At 43.5% G+C, this 19,794-nt stretch overlaps 1 protein-coding gene across 1 annotated transcript in view; it reads right to left on the reverse strand.

Annotated features, from left to right (window-relative positions):
• Window positions 1–16,716, reverse strand: part of RANBP9 (RAN binding protein 9) — an 88,456-nt gene extending 71,740 nt beyond the window's left edge. Inside the window, 5 exon segments of the mRNA XM_040645058.1 lie at window positions 3,354–3,465; window positions 16,142–16,416; window positions 16,418–16,521; window positions 16,523–16,623; window positions 16,626–16,716. Of these exon segments, the coding sequence (XP_040500992.1) occupies window positions 3,354–3,465; window positions 16,142–16,416; window positions 16,418–16,521; window positions 16,523–16,623; window positions 16,626–16,701 (668 nt within the window). The 5' untranslated portion in view covers window positions 16,702–16,716.
• Window positions 16,717–19,794: the final 3,078 nt, after the last annotated feature.

A 19,794-nucleotide genomic window follows, 5' to 3' on the forward strand; every position in this document is an offset into this window, starting at 1 on the left:
ATGAAGATTAACTGGATGCCCCAGTTAGAGCTTCCACTGCTCAGGAAAGAGCTGAGGTGTAAGGACCCTGAATTTAACTGGAGTAAATAACAAAATGAAAACCACCCCACGAACATTCCAGTCAATTCAGTACTTTTAAGTATATCTGTAAGTCATTTCTTAACCACTTCCACAGCTGTTGACAAATGATGAATTTAAAACCAAAATAAAGGGGCGCCTGGGTGGCTCAGTAGGTTAAGCATCTGCCTTCAGCTCAGGTCATGATCTCAGGGTCCTGGGATCGAACCCCACATCAGACTCCAGCTACTCTCTCTCAAATAAATAAATAAAATCTTAAAAAAAAAAATCAAAATAATTATTTTGTTAAAAACAGGAGGGCAGATAAGAATTAAAGATTCTTTAACACCATTCGTCATTAAGGAAATGTAAATTAAAACCACAACAAGAAACCACTAAGATATATTATGATAGCAAAAAATTTTAAACAAAAAAACCTGACAATACCAAGCTCTCCTGAGGAGGCAAACCAACAGGAACTTTCTTACACGGCTGGTGGGAATGCAAACTAGTACAGCCACTCTGCAAAACAATCTGGCAGTTCCTTATAAAGTTAAAAATGCACTTAACACACGATCCAGCAATCCCACTCCTAGATATTTACCCAACTGAAACGAAAATTCAAGTTTACACAAAAACCTGTACATAAATGTTTATAGTGGCTATATTCCTAATTGCCAAAAACTGGAAACAACCCAGATGTCCCTCAACTGAAGAGTGGATAAGCAAACTGTGGTTGGCTCAACCATACAATCAGCAGTAAAAAGGACTCATCTACCAATACATGCAACAACAGGGATGAATCTCAGATGTATTACACTAAGTGAAAGATGCCAAAATTAGAAGGCTGCATACTATGATTCCATTTATATGCCATTCTAGAAACAGCAAAATATAGAGACTGAAGACCAATCAATGGTTGCCATTGAGAGATGGGGAAGAATCGTCTACAAAGGGGTATAAAGGAATTTTGGGAGGTGATGGGACTGTTTTATCACTGATCCTTGAACAATGGATGGTGCTAGGACATCGATCACCCATCCCCCAGCCCTGCCACCACACAAGCTGAAAATCCTGTATAACTTCTGCTGTCCCCAAAACTTAACTATTAACAGCCTGATGTTGACTGGAAGCCCTACCAGTACCATAAACAGTTAACGCATATTTTGTATGTTGTATATATTTTATGCTGTAGTCTTACAATAAAGCTAGAGAAAAGGAAATGTTATTAAGAAAATCAAAAGGAAGAAAAACTATATTTCCAGGGCTGAACCGTAGTTATAAAAATTGTCTGCATATAAAGTAGACCCAGGCGGATCAAACTTGTATCATTCAAAAACCAACTGTATATTGATTGTGCTGGTGGTTACATGACTACACACATCTGTCAAAACTCACAGAGCTGCACACTAAAAATGATAAATTTTACTGTATGTAAAAATCACCTAATTTTAAAAATGAAAGGAAAAAAGATGAATGAGGGATCCTGGCAACAAAGAAGTGAGACTGAAGAGTTACGAAGGAGTTAGTCACATCATGTAGGACTCTGCTAAGAAGTTTTAGATTTTATCCTCAAAGCAACAGGTGTACCACACGATCTCAAGATGGGGACAGACGCCAGTGAGCTGTGCTCGAAAGAACGACAACAGTCGCAGACTGAAGTAAGAGCAAAACAGGGAGCAACTGGGAGACCAATGAACCGACCACCTAGGTATTTAGGGGATAACTTGGCAACCCTAAGGCAGGGGCCGCAGAGGCGGACAGAGTAAGTTAGAGATAGGAAGGCCTCAAGTTTCTAGCAATAGTGAAACCACTAACCAAGCTGGTGCTGAGAAAAAGACTTAAAACAAGCTACACTGAAATACCTGTGGGACACTCAAATGCAAACCTCGGGTTAGATGGATTGGTCTAGAGCTCGAGGGAATAACTGGAGATGTAGCTTTAGATCTGACACTCATTGGGGTATTTGCAGCCATGAAAATATAAGGTCAAGTTCATGCAAAGACAGAACATGTAGAGTGAAAAGGTGAAGGGAACCCCAGGAATCACTGTGAGCAACAACAGCACGAATGAGGTTGATGGTATAATTTTAAATATAAAAAGAACTGGCTGAGTGTGCACGCAGTGGTAGAGTTAAAAATGGTTACAATCATGTGCCTGTTTCAATCTAGGGTCTCTCAACCACTTTACCCTTGGCTTCTCTGATTTTATCTTTGGCTTGATCACCCTGGGAAAACTGAGACAGTTCAATAAAAAGTTATCAATGAATTCCAAGGTTGCACTTTCTATCTACTTTCCATACTGTTGACAGTGAAAATCTTCAGCAAATAAAGTAGGAGGAATAATCTACTAAATATACTTATTTTGTCAGTTAAACATAGAAGAAGCACTACCAGGTTAAGTGATTCACTTCAAATACAGGTCAACTTAGTCACTCTAACTCAACAGGGCCAACTCACCCAGTAAGTTTATCTTGGGAGTTGGACTAAGGACTCTATGGATGTTTTAAAGGATCTCTGATACCACAATGAAATTATCAGGAAATGCCATAGGATAGATCTAATGATTCTCGGTAATCAGTTCTTAATCAGAGATACGCGCCAAAATTCCCGGTGGAGCTTCCTTAAGAATGCCTGTCTTGCCCAAGCTCTGCTTCTGCAAATAGTGATTTAAGAACTTTTAGGGTAAGGCCCAAATTACTATCTTTGTTATAGTCCCGTAAGTGATTCTGTGTACACACACATACTACACACAGACCCCAGGTTGGAAAGCAATGCTAGAAAAGCTCGTTCCAGGATCTACATGGAGTTCTCACTTGGAAGCTTTTACACCACATCCTAATCCCTGGGAATCACCTCCAACTGAGAGCATACACACATAGTTCCCTGATCTAAACCCATATTTCTAAGTCCCAACCCCTGTGAAATACCTATGAATCACCTTTTGGCCTTGGTTAACTAGCTCTGAGAAGACTGAAGTTCTCAGCAGAATTCAGAAAAGGGCAGTGTAAGACAAGGCATGGAAAATGAGTCACTGTCTCTCTGCTGTTTAATTCCAATTCTCCAATTTAATGACAAACGGACCAGAAAAACTTGGTTATTTCACCAACTCAGTATCAACTAGTATTTAAGGAGAACTATATCCAACCTGCTTACAGCATAATATTCAGATCCTACTTTACCAATTACCAGTATTTCCGAGATTCCAATTTTCCAATTACATCATAAATTTTATAAATCAAGACAAAAATTATCCAAGAACAGCAAACAATTTATTCCACCAAAATGTCCACTTACCCATCTCTTCCCTTACTGACAATTTTTACTTCAAAATAATAAATCCCACAGGCTGCTGGTATTGGATGCGTGGCGCGGACAGACGCTGCATCCTTTGGGGTTTTGCCATGACCTGCATATGAAACAGGAAGGGGAAAAAAAATCAAATGAGATATTCAACAAAAATCTGAAACAATTCAGGAAGAAATGCGGTTTTCAGAATGATACACAGACATTTCTGCTCCCATCAGTACACATAAAGACTTAAACAAACATTTGTCATCACAATCTAGTACGCAAAGTAGCCCAGGGTTAGTCATGGGACTCTTGACACTGTTACTAAATTGAACGCACTTGCAGAACCTGAACACACTGAACCTACCACACTAAATACTACAGGGTAGACTGGATGCATTTGAAGAACATGATGAAAATATGATCTTAATTTTATTAGATCCAAATATGCTTATAATTTGTATTATTCCCAAGCAACATTCTTTTGTCAAATGGCCTATTTTTTAAACCAGAAGCATCTATATTGTCGGGTATATTTTTAAGGGAAATTTTATATAATTAGATTGAATTGGCAAAGCAGCTTTCTTACTTAAAGAGTTTTCAAGTTTGGGTGGCTCAGTCAATTAAGCATCTGCCTTCAGCTGAGGTCATGATCACAGGGTCCTGGGATTGAGCCCTGCATGGGGCTCCATGCTCAGCGGGGAGTCTGGTCTGCTTATCCCTACCCCTCAGTCCCACTTCCCGACCCCTACTCATGCTCTCTCTCTCTCAAATAAATTCTTTGAAAATCTTAAAAAAAAAAAAAGAATTTTCAAGTTTGTTCTTGGACATACTCTTATCAATTTTATACAAAGACTGATCCAAAAAAATTTCTTTGGTCAATTATAGCCTACTAAGAAATATATCTAATCTCTAGTTGTTATTTTCTTTCTCTCTTTGTAAAGAAAGGGATGTATCATCATACCACTGCTGAAATCTTTAGGTAATCTGTTAGACGATGTCTTTTAAACTTTTTTAAAACAGCTATTCCTCAATTCTAATCCTGGTGCATTTGCTCCGCTCACAATCACCTCCCCTGTCCCTGACCCAAGACACAAATTAGCCGGAAAGCTAGCATGTGAACAAAAATCAGGTGAGCAACAGAAAATATGCCCATAAAACCACAGAAGAAGAAAAACAGAAGTTGAAGCAGCATGTCAGAAAGTACTCAGAGTAAGATAAGCCTCCACAATCCCCAAAAGGACTGCATGAGAAAAAATACTCTAAATTATTATTCAGTGTTCTAGTTAAATACACTTCACCCAATAGAAACTTAGGTCATTAATCCTTTAGTCATACTCTAACATTACCTTCATGGGTAGAAAAATTCGCCTTCTCATATTTACCATTATTGTTTTAAAACTAAATATCTTCTTTTAACTCATAAACCATATCTTAGCTATACAATAATCAAGACACACCAATGAGATGATACCTTCCCTTCCCATAAACTTTATCAAATTACATCACTGAACAGTTAAGTTCACATTTGCAATGCAAATTAGCACATGTTCACATGGCCCAAAAGAAACTGAATGAACTCAACCACTCCCTTCTATTACCATGAAAACCTGTGTCCACAGATGTCTTAAGTATATAGGTTATGGGCAAAAGTTCTCAATCTGGTGACCCCTGGGAGGTGATAAAACTGGTCAGGAAGATAAAAACAAAAGCAGCAATAGCAGAAGAAAAAAAAACACAGCATAAGTCTGCAGAATGACACCGGTCACTTCTTCAAAACAGACATTTAAAATGTAAATACGTGTTCAAATAACTGAGTTGCCTGGGAAATGGTCAGATAAACTAAATGCATTTTAAGAATTTAGACAGTTAAAAAAAATCTAAGGAAAACCCTGATTAACCCCGGAGTCCTAAATCAACTAGCTTTTATTTTTGGTTTTGTTTTTCTGGAAGGGAAGTGACCAAAACTTTTAGGGATAAAGTAGCCTCCAGGTATTCTTGATGATGATGATGATGATGATAAAGTAGCCTCAAGGCATTCCTGATGGTGATGGTGGTGATGGTGGTGATGGTGGTGGTGGTGGTGGTGGTGGTGGTGGTGATGGTGGTGGTAAATGACAACAGTTACCATACATTTAATGCTACTGCTCAGAGAGTACTCTATTTGTTCACTTGTTTAGCCCTCAAAACAACTTCTGAGGTAGGTACGATTTATTATCATTTCACAGTTGAGGAAATTAGGGAAGATGAAGAAAAGACATACTGCTGTGTGAGAATCCCAAACCAGGATTTGTGCTGGGATTTAAATTCGAGAAGTCCGATCCAGTGCAGGCTCTGAACCCACAGGAAGGATCCAGTTACAATGAGCATTCTGGATCACTTCACTAGTATTCCTACCTCCTATTCTTCCTACTTCTATGGGAAAAGAGAAAGAAAAGAAATATTTGAGGGTAAACACTCTCGCAAAGAATTAAGTGCTTCTGTACAGATTTTTCTCATTCAACATCTGTGAAATGGGTTTTAACCTCATTTTAAAGAGAGAAAACTCTTACAGATGTTATATTACTTGCCCCTAATTAGTAGAATCACGCGTTAAATCCATATATGAATTAAACTGCCCTACATTTTCGCTTTATGCAAAAATAACTATCAACAACTACATAATCATTAGTCTTCAAGGTTCTATTACATTCACTACGCTCTACAGACACTGCAGAAAAATTCCGTAAAGGTTAAAAGGATCTGTTTCATTTTTAAATTAAACTTAAATGTAAAGACCTAAGAAAAAGCTGAGATGTCAGATTAAAAGCATTCATACTCTTAGGTAGTAAGACTAGTAATGTCAGAGTGAAGGGCCTATTTCCAATAACGCTCATCAGCAGGAAGCTTATCACCTTGAATTCTGTGATAACCAGAAAACAACCTCACACTACCAAAGTATAAACTGTTAAAACCACAAAGTCTTCAATGTTAAGTGTCTTCTATATGGTTCAAAAAGAAAATACAGGGGTGCCTGGGTAGCGCAGTCGTTAAAGCGTCTGCCTTCGGCTCAGGGCGTGATCCCGGCGTACCGGGATCGAGTCCCACATCGGGCTCCTCTGCTAGGAGCCTGCTTCTTTCTCTCCCACTCCCCCTGCTGTGTTCCCTCTCTCGCTGGCTGTCTCTCTGTCACATAAATAAATAAAATCTTTAAAAAAAAAAATACATTTACTAGCGAGGCTAGCAAGACCTCGCTCTTTCACTTCACAATCTGTTGATTCCTTTTAAACGAAAGGAAAAGAGTCTGAATGAAGCTCACCTCCAACCCCCTCTCCACTCTCCAACACGCACTCCCAGCTGCCTTTCTGGAAATATAACTCAGTCCTCCTTGTACCACTATTCCCCCATACAACTAAAATTCCTTGACAGTCTCCCATTCAGCCACGGCAAAAAACCACCTTCCTGAAACCCTGCTCATCCGGCCCTCCTGCCACACTTTCCACAGCTCTCCTGTGCCTTCCTGCATCCGCCACACTGGCCCGAACTCTTCCCCGCCCCACACTGGAAAGAGCTGCCCTTCCTCTTTACTTAAGTCCTGCTCATCCCTTAGCTCAGGTTTTTCTTGCTCAATGGCTCTTTCTCTGACTTGGTCTAACCTCCTTTTTATTATGCCCTCACAGCAACATGTATCTGTCCCATATGACATTCACACACTTCCCAATTACCTGTGATTATCTTACCGTCCTCACATTTTAATTCCTGGACCTCTTTACTCCCACTGACCTCCTACTCTAACTTTAATCATTCCTTCCTGGAGCCACGCTCTGGATTCTGACATCACCTGAAACTATTCCACCTCAGAAATAGTAAATTCTAATGAAATCTGTTCTGCTACAGAACACATTTCCTGAAACACATTTCTTGAATACAAATTAGCTCCCATGTATTTGATAAATACAGGAATGATGTCAGCATAATAAAGAAATCATTTAGCTCCTAACACAGCTTCTCCCGGTACATTAACAAAAGTAAAGAGAAAAATCTAGCAACATATAAAAACCCCGAAGTCAGAAACCCGGGGCACCTCCCCAAGTGCATTCCTATCGCGTCCAGCGCTTAGTGGCTCCAAGAACTGCTACGCCGGCTACTGTACGAAGCCATCTGGGGAAAATTCAAGCCCAACACTGATCAAAAAATACTAAGACATTTCCTCTTTGTTATTATCAGTATGGACCCACGCATCTCTTGCATATTTACTTTATACTTTGGGTTGTAACTCAATACTACTTTATTTTGCTGCTCAAACTGCCCCCCTCATGACCCACTGGGAACTTTTTCATTTGGCTCCTCTGACATACCTGTATTATGGTTTTGCTTTCTGTTTGCTATTTTCTGGCCCCAGAAGACACTGGAGGCTCATCTTGCATGTTTCCTGCCCCAGTCCTAGAATCAGCCATTTCTCCAAGGAGCCCTGAGGCTCCTTTTACTGGCAAATGGCATTAGAACCCAACATCTAGCTACTAGGTATGCTCCTTGTTACTGGGGTGTCATTGCTTTTAGGCTTTCTCACTGATAAGAGCAAGGAAATATATGTATGTATACTAAACTCCTGTGTGTGTGCGCGCCTACATTTCTATATGTAACCGTCTGTGTTTGTATTAAACCAAACACGAGTTCTTACTGAGGTCTCCAACTTTATTACCACACCGATCATTCTAACCTTCTCTCTCTGCTTACCTGTAAAATTCCACCCCAGTGATAAGAAACTTAGCTCCCACTGGCCGCCATCCGTTTAACTGTTCGATTCCAGTATACATGTATAACAACATCTGAATTGCTAACTCATATCCCCACAGGATACAACTTTATCAGTGAGAGTTCGGTTTCCCTCACCTTTAGTTTTACAGACTACCGATTCCCAAAGTTACCTCTGTCAGCACCCGTCCCCCTTCTTCTCTGAGGCGGTTTCATATCTTTGTAACACAGCTAGATCGTTTTGTCACGTTCTGCATTTTATCCTGAGATTGGCCCCTTCCTCCTAAATGAGTTTTTTTAATTTGCATACATTAAAGTTCCCTCTATATAGCTGTCAAGTTCTGTGGGCTTGAAAATACAAGGTGTGATGCGTCCACTAGTACGGTATCATACAGAATACTTTCACTGCCCTAAAAATCCCCTGTGCTTCGCCTACCCCTCCCCTCAAGGCTCTGACAACCACTCATCTTTTTTACCATCTCTAGAGTTTTGCCTTTTCCAGAATGTCAGATGACTGAAATCATACAGTATGTAATCTTTTCAGACTGGCTTCTTTCACTTAGCAATATATGCACTGAAGATCTGTTTACCTATCTTCAGGGACAGCGCATTTCTTTATATCGCTGAATAACATTCTATTGTATGGATATACCACAGTATCCATTCACCTACTCAAAGACATCTCGGCTGCTTCTTGTTTGGGGCAATTATGACAGTAGTCACTATGAACATTCACATGCCGGTTTTTGTGGGCGCGTAAGTTTCCAAATCAGCCGGGCAGGAGCTCAACTGCTGGTAAAACTATGCTTAGCTTTGCCAGAAACTGCCAAACCCTTTCCCAAAGCTGCTACATCATTTTGCCTGCCCCCAGCAGTACGCGAGTTCCTGCTGCTCGGCACCCTCACCAGCAACCGGCGTGGTCAGGTCTTCTTTGGACTTGAGCCATTCTCATAGCTGAAGTCTGTGCGCTTTTTCCTCTTTGTTTGAAAAAGGGGGTGGGGGTTGAAAAGGGCTAAACCCTGAATCAGATATTTATTTTTGATCAAACAGCTGTCAAGGACTTACATCTCTAAGAAGGAAGCCCAAACCCCAGGGCTTAAGGCTATGAGGGATCAGCAGCCTGTGACGCCAGGCACAAATGCCACTGGAAATCGAACTGGGCTTCTATTTTACTAGGACTGTTATTTTCGTGGTGCTCTGGTCACAGAGTTCCACAGGTGTCAAGCGGTCTGCCCCAGCCCGATTTTTCCCATAAGACCCATTACTTTTAGTGCCCAATTCTGTGGAAAACATAAGGTTTTCCGAGGAACACATTTTTGGCACCGGAGCTGAAATGCCTGTATCTTCCTCTCGGACACAATTCCCTATCCTCTCCCCTTTCTAAACATGTCACTGCCACATTTCCTCCTCAATATCAAGGGAACTCGCATTCCCTGAACCCTGTTTCCCCCTTCCCCATTTTTCCTCTTCCAGGATAGGCTACAAGGTAATCACTTAAGAGCTCTCAAATATCCTCAATATTCCTCTCACATGCTTATCCTTCCAGCACAGGCGACCAGCAAAACCACAGCCTCAGATCAACAGGATAATCCACCTTCCCTGCTCCTGCCCTGGGCAGCTGGCTTCTACCGAATAAAATCCAAAAGCCTTGCAAACGGCCACCACTATGAACGAATGCTGTTAGCTGGGCTCTCCCACTGAGGAACCCTTTGTTAGCTAGTTCCCCCTTCCCCTCGATGGCTGGGCCATGTTTTCATCACTCACTCGAAGCTTTAGGTCCTGTCCTCGAGTAAGCATACTACCTCACCGATTTTATCATATAATGGGACTCTGCTATTGTATATGGCCCTGTTCCACTCTCCACTCTTCTATTACAAAGAGGTCAGTGTCCCCCACCCCTGTTCACCTCTTCCCCTATGACCAGAGCAGTCACATGTCCTCCTCTCTTCTTCAGAACTGCCCTGTGCTCCTGAACGGCTCTCCTCCCCCCAAGCCAGCACTGTCAGCCTCCCAAGCTTTTCTCCACCCTTCCCCTCTTTACTTTTCTTCCCCTCAATCTCTCAATCTGTACGGGCAGTGTCCCCAAAATGGCCACTTTCCAAATCCTACATGCCTTGGTGCTAAAATCACTGTCGATAATGCACTGGGGTTGGTAGTGAGCATAACGAACTTTTTCTTTTTTTGGAATGTTAAGGTAATAAAAGCAAGTACTGTTACTGTTAATTTTATTTGTCAAAAGCTATGTTAAATTTTGTACACATTTACTGGGACTCCGTACATCGGACTAACATTACACTCCTCTAACTTAATGTCACTTCGGTCTCACCCGCATTGACGAGCTAAAACGAGACTGACTTAGAAATGATACAATAGTCTCCAACAAAGTGCTTTCCAAAGGAGTTTTTATGGGTAATTTTGATTCTGTGGATTTTCATCGTCTTTGCTGACACCAGAAACTAATCACCGGGCACAACATAACTCCACTATCAACCATTTAAAAAAAAACCCAATCCTACCTTAACCTCATCCTCCTCCAGGTATTGCTTAATCTCTTTCTTCACCTATATTTCTCAAGAGTAATCTATAGTCGCTATCCTCTCTGCATGTCCCTACTACTGGCTCTGATCTTTGCCCCCATCGCTAAATTCAAACTGCTCTCCTTAAGGTCACAATGATCTAATTTCCAAATCCAGTGGAAAACTTTCCCTGCCCGGCTCACTAAACCGATCTGCTGCATTTGACACTAAAGGTCACTTCCTCATTTCGGATACTACTCCGCTCAGCTTCTGTGACACCACACTCTTCCCCTGTCCGGGTACCTCTTTAACTAGTCCTTCTTAGACTCCACCCAATCTTTTAACGTTGGCCTTGCTCAGGGTTCCAGCTCTGGCCCACAGCTCTTCTCACTTTACCTACTCTCTCTCATACCCTCTCCTTGAGTTTCAGCCACCACCTACAGGTGACTCCCAAATCAGTCATGACCTAGACCCCTCTCCCACACGCTCAGGTCAATTACGGTACACGCCCACCCTCCCTATGAGAAATGGCTTCACATGCTATCCCTACTGAAGGAAGTGGGGCCCAGACTCTCCTTGTGCTAGGAGGGTATTTTGTTTCATAAGTACCCTTGACACCCCTACAGCTGATTCAACACAGGTGAACACCTGTCATGAAGGCCACCAATTCAACACCACAGCATATAATGAAAAGCTCTGCCCAACTAAGAATGATGGCAATTAGCTTATCCAATCTGTTAAATCCCTGAGGAATCTGGAATAGGAAGGAAAGGATGAACCAGTCAGGGGGGGAAAAGAGAAGAAAACAACCAGTAACTACAGCTGAGTCACTTGAGCACTAGAATAAAGTGAAAAGTCATGAACTCCAGCTGCTGCAATGCTTGGAGCCACCTCAACTCCAGAACATCTGTTCCTGCTCTTTCTGGAAGGCTTCTCTGGGTTCTTCTAGTTTCCGTGAAGTCAGATCATATGGCCGACATTCCCATTCCTACTCATCTCCAAATACACTGTAATACTTCCTTGTAATTATTATTTAATTCGTGGTTCACTGCAAGAACCTCACAGAGCTAGAACCCAAGTGTCATCCTCGATCTCTCTCTCCATCATTCCATCAGTTCCTATCAGGGTCACTTTAAAACATATCACAAATATGTCTGCTCTGCTCCATCCCACCACTGATCGAGTTCAGGTCCTTAATTCTTACACAGACTTCTAAACGAGTTTGCTATTTTCAGTCTTGTACTCCTTAAATCCATCTTCCAATTAGCTGTATAATACGACAAAAACGAAAATATGAGCCAGTCACTTCCCACTTAAAATCCTTTGACGATTCCCCATGTCCTACAGAATAAGATAAGCTCAGTAAAATATTCCGAAGGCCTCTCACGATCTCTTCCCAGCTGTTACTTGTCACACACGCTTAAATTCCAACACACCAGAATTGCTGGTAGACTCAAACGTATACAATAATTCTCACCTCTAAGCTTTTAGTTATGCATTTTCACTTGTAATGCCTAGCGCCCCTCCTCCATCTTTCAAGCCTGACCAGGGGCCTCATCTCTCCCCAAAGCAGTCCCTGACTCACCAACTTCATCACTTGCAGCGTCAGCCAGGGGTAGAGACGTTCCTCCCGTCTTCCACAGGACTCTTGAGAACACTTCCCTTCTACAACTTGTGTGTTTTACCTGCTTTGAGCTCTCTGAATTCAACGATGGTATCTTATCACCTTGGAGTCCCCAGAACCTGGCACCAAGTAAACATGCACTTAAAGCTTGTCGAATAAATGCAGGTACACGAATTGTCTAGCAGAATACCTGCCCTGTAGCAACAGCTCCATGATTTATCATTACTACTACTTTTCTGCAGGTGTGATTATTAGATTCACTTAATTCTTGCAGCCATCAACTACCATTTTTCGAAGCTAAATTTCCCATAACACTGACAAAGAGATTCCAGGGAAAAGCTCGGTTTGGTTTTTTAAATTCCTGGATTTTAAGGAATATTTTTAAATTATCTCCATAATTCCTAAAAGACATTTGCATTGGCAGGCAAGCAAATATTGTTAAGATATTTGTTCAACCTTAAGAAGTGCAAGAAATTCAGTAAGTAATTTAAGAAGTGTCAAAGGCCTGATGACTGGTGATACGGAGAGGGATGGGAGTGAGGCACACGAGAAAGTCAGCTATCTGGTTAGATGCCGTTAGTAATGCTTCAAGTAAAAGAGCAATTCACTAGTTCCTAGCTACCTACCATTTCCAACTTTCACTTCTCTTGTGTTTCCTGTAAGCTGCCCTAAATCAATAGAATCAAGGCGCCTGGACTTTTCCATGGCATTCGTATGTTCCAGGCATTTTTTTCTCCATACGAAGTACTTTTAATGTTCAACTATTCTTCAAAAAGTTCTAAATGTCATTGCTGGATTTTATCTATTAGAGATAATTAAAACTCACACAAATTGAAATAGGCAATACTGTATGGCTCGAAAGAGCACTAAATTTAGAGTTGGTGAAAATTAGTTTCCAACCCTGGCTTACTTGTGACTGGGAAAATCTAGCCTCCAGGTGCTCCCACTCGCTCACATCGCAAATGAGAATTCCACCATCTTGTCCAAATCCACTAACACACTTGTGTGTATATTAAAAAGCTTTGTAAAGTATCCAAATGTGGTAACTTCACAGATAGAAAAATGCAATCTGTAACTGAAACATTTAGGACTAATTGAATACATTGTCACATGCATTAAAATGCTTTAAGTTGGAGTAAAGTCCTCATTATAACTAAGTCTAAACTTGTCACATTTGTACTTACTCAAAGCTGACAATTTTAAAAATAAAAGGGGCTATGCCTGAGTGTTTCAACGGTTGGTGTGTGACTGCTAAGGAAAAGGTCTTTTTAAAAATTTTAACATATAGTATATACACCCTGCTCTTCCTCTGCAATCCAATCAACTTTGTCTGCACGTCTGGCATTGTTTAACATTAATCCCTTCTAATCATTTAAGGAACCATATGGCTTCCAAAAACAGTAATTCCAACTTAGAAAAATAACATCTTAAAAAACAGAGCATGTTCAGAGCAAAAGAAATCAAGATATTTCTATTTCAAAGGTAAGAAAAATCCTTGCCATTCTGGAAAATAATTATCAATCTTTTCAAACTCTGTAACATGCAAAAACATCTTATGAAAGTTGTTTTAATGTGAAGTGTCTGAAAATGCTTAGGTAAAAATCAAAGTGGCACAATGAAATGTTAAATAAAATTCACTCTTATTTTGTGACTTCGAAGTTTTATTCTCCACCACCTATGACACTTCCCCGTTGCTCCCTTCCCCTAATACTGGGACAGAGTTGCCCAGGACTTTGGTGTGGTCCACTCAGAAGGCACACAGAACAACAACAGGAAAAAAAAAAACGCCACACACACATTAAAATAACAAGAGGAAGAGGCAGTAGAAGGGGGGAAAAGAACTGTGTTTGTGACAAGGGGGAAGGGAGAGACAAAGGGGAGATGACAGAGAGAGAAAAGAAAAAAGATAACAAAATCTGTTCTTCCTGAAGTAATGCTTTATGTTTATAAAGGAGTGAAGTTTCCAGAAAGTGAAGCTTAGTATTACACAACAAAAAGTAATAAAGAGGCCAACAGGAAAAATAATGAAGACAGCAGTGTCATAAATATACCAAACTCCAACCAATTTCTCATAAGCATGCACTTTTCTCTGACCCAAATAATAATTTTATGTAAAAGGAGTTAATAAAACTAATCAAGGCATGTTACAGTGCAAAAGAAACTCTCATCACAAATCCCAGCACTCACGGAAATTCAGAGCTGGAAATTTCCTTACCATTCAGCTCAACTCTCTCATCTCTCAGAGGAAGAAACTGAGGCCCTGTCCTGTATACACGCCTAAAATCACAAATGACTGCAGGACTCAGCAAAGCTAGGATTCTCTGTTCAATAATTTTCCGTATCTTTTGCCTCTGATTTTATAACCTAATTGTTAACCATGAACCATAAATTTAAGATAAAGTTTCGTCAAGTCTAACAAAAAGCTTTCCGGTAGCCAGATGAGAAGTAAACACTTCATAGCACTGCATCGTTCACACAAATTAGAACACAAAATTAAATAACAGCCTTCACAGAGTATTAACAAAATGTCCTCACTTAAGAGAAAACAAAGGGTATTTTCGACCATTTAGATTAAGAAACATAATATTTAAACTGAAACTACTTCTCTGGATCTATGGCTAGAAAGAAGGAATATTCAAAAAGGCCTATTTTTGTGCGTGGTTCTTTCCAGCCAAATCATTTGGTAGATTTCTGTCGCCATTCTCCTTTCTGATTAAATTGTAGCTTATTTATCGAGGTTCTGCTCATATTTTAGTCCTGTACACTTGAAGAATTTAACCACAAGAACTGTTTATACCCTCTATATCCCTGTCACTAGGATCTGATTAAGACCCTTCCTTTGTAGCCAATCAAAAGGAGCCTGCTTTGAATGTAAAAGCTCCTGCCTCAGGTTTGGGGCCTAAAAACTGGATTTGTTTCCAGACAGACTGATGCATTAGACTGATTTTGTTTTCTCCCAGACAAGTAAACTTGACGCATGCTATTAATTTGGGCTACATTTCAAAAATTCTCAGAGCAACTTATAATTTTCTATAAAAATGATCTGCTTAAAGCTTTGTTTCAACAGAGGAGAGGCAGGTGAGGGAGGAGGGGGACAAACACAAGCCTAAGGCTGTTTTGGTTGTGTGTGTGTGTGTGTGTGTGTGTGTGTTTTTAAACTGCAGGTGTAAAACATAAGCCAATTTTCTTTAAAATGCTATATAACATTTTAAGATATCCGTTTTCAATTAGACTTCATATAATACCGGCACGTAAATACAGGGCATTTCCAATCAGTAGTGGTAGGTTCCTGCTCCCCTAAGAAAACACCTACTTCTGAGGTTCACCTCTTACCCTCCCAGCTGCTTTGGGTAAGAAACATTGATGCCAAACTTGGGGCCCTTGTCCTTTTGTCCCCCTAGACAATCTCTGGCCTAATTTTGGACAAAATCCTCCACTGATTACCCCTCCCCCTTTATCTGCCTGCTCTCCCTTAATTAGAAATCATACCTCAGAATCGTGCCTCTCTTCCCCCTACGTAAGAAGAGAACGCCTGACCCACCGCCACCTGGAGAACAATGTAACCCAACTCCGGGCCCATGGATTCCTCTATCCGAGCCCTAAGATTTATCTTAAAGAAAAATCAGAAAGCGAGTTATGTCCTGTCATCCTGGATTCCCTCAAGGTGTCCTCCTCCTGGCCTAGGATTACCAGCTCCATTACACCTACGGGCATTCTACTCACCTGCCTTCCCCAAGAATCTGGCCCCCGTCCCCCCGACCCCGGTCCCACCCCCGCAGCAGCGGAACGGGCGGCGAGTCACCTCGGAGGGCACCGGGCCCTGGGAGGGAGGGGGTCGGGGGCGGGTCGAGAGTCGGCTGCGGCGGCAGGACACGTCGGGTCAGTGGCCCCACTCCCACCGCACGACACACGCCCAGTACCTTTGTAGTGCACCCGCAGGTTGTTCTGAGAGAGGCCGATGTAGCTGAACTTGTCCTTCGGGCTCCAGGACCGCGGTAGCGGCGTCTCCTGCTCGTCCACAGCCGGGTAGAGGCGCTTCAGCCGCCGCTGCAGCTCCTTCTCCTGCTCGTTCAGGGCCGAGTCCCCGTGCGGGAAGGGGGCCGCGGCGCTGCTGCCCGCCGCCAGGGTTGCGGCCGGGCCGCCTCCGGCCGGGCCGGGGCCCGCGGCGAGGCCCGGGGGCGCTGGGGGTGCGCTGGGGGGCGGCCGCCGAGGCGGGCGGCGGGCGGCGGCGGCGGCGGCGCGGTGGCGGGGGCGGCGGCGGCGGCGGGTGGAGGAGCAGGGCGGCCGCCGCGGCCCCTGCCGCCGCCGCCGCCGCGCGCGCCGCCGGGCGAGCCGGCCGGAGAGGAGCCGGCGCTGACGGCCGGGGGCGCCGGCAGGACGACTCCGGAGACGGGGGCCAGGCCGCCGGCGGTGGCGGCGGCAGCTGCTGCTGCTGTTGTTGTTGTGGCGGCGGCGGCGGCGGCGGCGGCTGCCCGGACATCCCGGCCGCGACTCAGTCTGCGGCCACCTCCACCTCTTCTCTTCTTCCTCCTCTGCTTCCCGGGGGCGCTGTCGCTGCGGCCGCCGGCACCAGGCGCCCAGTCCGCCCGCCCCGGAAGCAGGCGGCGGGCCGCGCGCCGAGGGAGAGCGCGACGGTTGGGGGGCTCGGAGACGGGGGAGCGGGCAGCGGGCCGGGGGAGGCCCGGAGAGAACGTTGGCCGGGGTGCGGGCGCGGGCCCGGGACGAGGCGCCGAAGGCGGGGGCGAGGCGGGAGCGCGGGCGTAGAAGGCGCGCTGGCGGCCGCAGCGGCCGCTGCTCTCGCTGCTCTCGCGGCTGTTTCCCGGCGGGCGGGCCGGGCCGGCGCGAGACGCTGCGCGCGGGCGGTGCTGGGCGAGGGGGCGGGGACGGAGGCGCGAGGGGCGGGGGGAGCACGGGCGGCGGGGGGCGGGCCCGCGGGGGTCGCGGCGCGCGGGCCGCGGGGGCGGGGAAGGGGGGAGAGGCGCGCGGCCGGAGCGGCGGAGCGCTCCTCCGGGGCGGGGCGTGAGGCTCCCGGCGCGGGGTCCCTCCGCCTGTACCCGCCTTCTCCCACGAGCCCGCCGCTTCCCGCCCCCCCCAACCCCCGCCTCCGGCCCCCCGCCCGCCCGGGCCCTCCCGGGAGAATCTCCTCCTACTTTACTTCTTTTTGTTGTCATCGCCCTCCTTTCCCCGCCGCCGTAGGGTTCCCGCTGGAGCGGCGGTGCTGCTTCTCGCCCAGGCGAAAGTAATCGAGCCTGGCTGGGGCCGCCGCGAGCCCGGCCCGCGGGCGCCCGGGACGAACGTAACGGGTCGGGCTCCGGGGGCCCAACTCAGACCCCGAGGTGCGCAGCCCCGGGAGTGCTCACGGACTGCTCGGGCGCCGCTTGGCCGCGCTTGTCGGAGTAGGTTCCCGTCCGCCGCCTCCTTCTCTACGAACCTACTGCTCTTTATTCCGCACGGAACTTAATACCCTAACATTTATCACATGCGGACTGGAAACCATTTACGAAGGCAAAGTCTCCCACTTAAAACAGTGGTCATTTTATTAATTACTTTTATGAGGACTTAAAGTGAACTTGGAGTGGTAGAAGGTGCCACAGGAATACTAATAAAGACTGGCATGTCTTCAAAGAGCAGGAGCATGAACTATATGAATACAAGATTACGGTGTGCATTTAGAAAGGGCTTCTAGAGACGTCAAAACATTTTATAGGCTCATTAATTTTCATAACAGGTCTCTTTGTTAGGTAGCAAAGAATTATGCACATTTTTAAAACAAGGAAATATTCACTGAGGTCAGCAGAGTCAAAAATAGGACTTCCTACTTGGCAATTCCCAATAGAGTACTTTGCTTGGTCGACTAATTTGGCACAACTTGCCAAGTGTTGCTCTCTGACCCATCCTAGAATTACTATTTTGTTTTCACCACTTCCCTTTGTTTGGGTCATCCTTTCCGTAGCCGGCAAAATCGATCTTAACTCGTGTAAACTACATGCGATAAATTCTGGTATTTTGTTTGCTTCCAAAGATACTGTGATGGTAATTGGCCAAATAAGCAAGGAATGAATGGTTTGCTGAATAGAGAATTATTTATTTTGTCTTGAAGAGGGTAGGTAAATGATGATTTAATTGAAGGCCCCTAATGTCTGGCCAGAACTAATAAAGTCATTCCGTCTAATTTCTCCCTCAATTACCCAGACAACTTGATGCCCCGTTGTTCTTTAATAAAAATACCCGATAATTCTAACCTATTTTTGATGACTTTTTCCAAGCCACTGCACTTTAAATTACATGATGTCATTGTATTTAAATTGTTCTAAAACTTTCATTTGTATTACAGTAACAATGAGTTAAGTGTAAGCCAAGCTCCTTTTAAATGTTGGCTAATCAAGGTTGAATAAATGGGCTCCAAACCTCATCAAACTTTCTTGAAATAGTCATCAAATTTACATTGATGAACATGTACTTTTCTGTCAGCACACTTAGAAACCATTTAAAACCTTACATAGGAGCATACTAGGAGCAGCTGAAAGAATAAAAGTATCTGACATTTTGTTAGAAGCTTTTTAAAGGAGTAACTGGTTGCTCTCCAAACAAGCGACCTCAAAAAATTAATGACTTCACTTTTGGGGGAGGATGCTGTGAAATGGCCACTTTTTCATACTAAAGCTGGCAGGAAACATAGAGAATATCATCTTAGAAAGCCACGTATTTGGTGATATTTATAAAGAGACATAAAGGTATTCGTGCCTTTGACTTACTCCCACCAAAAAGTCAAGGCCAAGTAACAAGTCTAAAATGTGGAAGAATCTTAGGCCTATACACGTTCAACAAGAACTAGATGAAATGTGCAAGCAAACAAAATGTCCAACAAGAAGAGCCTAGTTGAAGAAATTGTCATATATCCCACTTAAGAGGATTAGGAATACAGGAGCACATTTAGCACATTTGTTTGAATTTTTTTTTTTTTAATGCATTCCTCTGGGCAGTGGAATTGCCAAAAGAAGGAGGCCGACCAATCAGAAACAGGCATTCCTTTCTCTTGATTTAGTCATTGGCTATTGGGCCCAATTTCAGACCTCCTCCCTCCGGGCCTCTTGCACAGGCTCAGTCTGAAATAAATATTACACGGCTCCTTAAAAATATGGTTTTGAAGAAATGGAAGAGAGATTATGATGCAATACATGGGAAATGCCTAGACAATAGTTATACACTGCCAAAATTGTTACCAAAAAGACGTGAAGGAAAAAAAAATCACAAAATGTTTCTGTAATGGGCAATTATAATACATCATTAAAAGTAAATTTTTTTGAAATATTATGAAAATATTTTTAAAAATTTTTTGTGAAAAAACTAGACATGTACATAGAGACATATGTGGTAAAAATCCAATAGCCTTGGACTTGTACACAATCTTTTTATACCTGTTTCCAGTCTTCGCCATGTGTCGTTATAATATTGATATATATCTTCGTGATATTGATATATTCCTTTGCTATAATACTGATATATATCTACTGCTGAGGTTCTTGGTAGGAACCAATAGGAGCCAAATCTGGCTCTCTTAAGCAGAAGGAAC

Source organism: Ursus maritimus, unplaced genomic scaffold, assembly GCF_017311325.1.
Source record: "Ursus maritimus isolate PB19 unplaced genomic scaffold, ASM1731132v1 scaffold_30, whole genome shotgun sequence".
NCBI classification, from domain to species: Eukaryota; Metazoa; Chordata; class Mammalia; order Carnivora; family Ursidae; genus Ursus; species Ursus maritimus.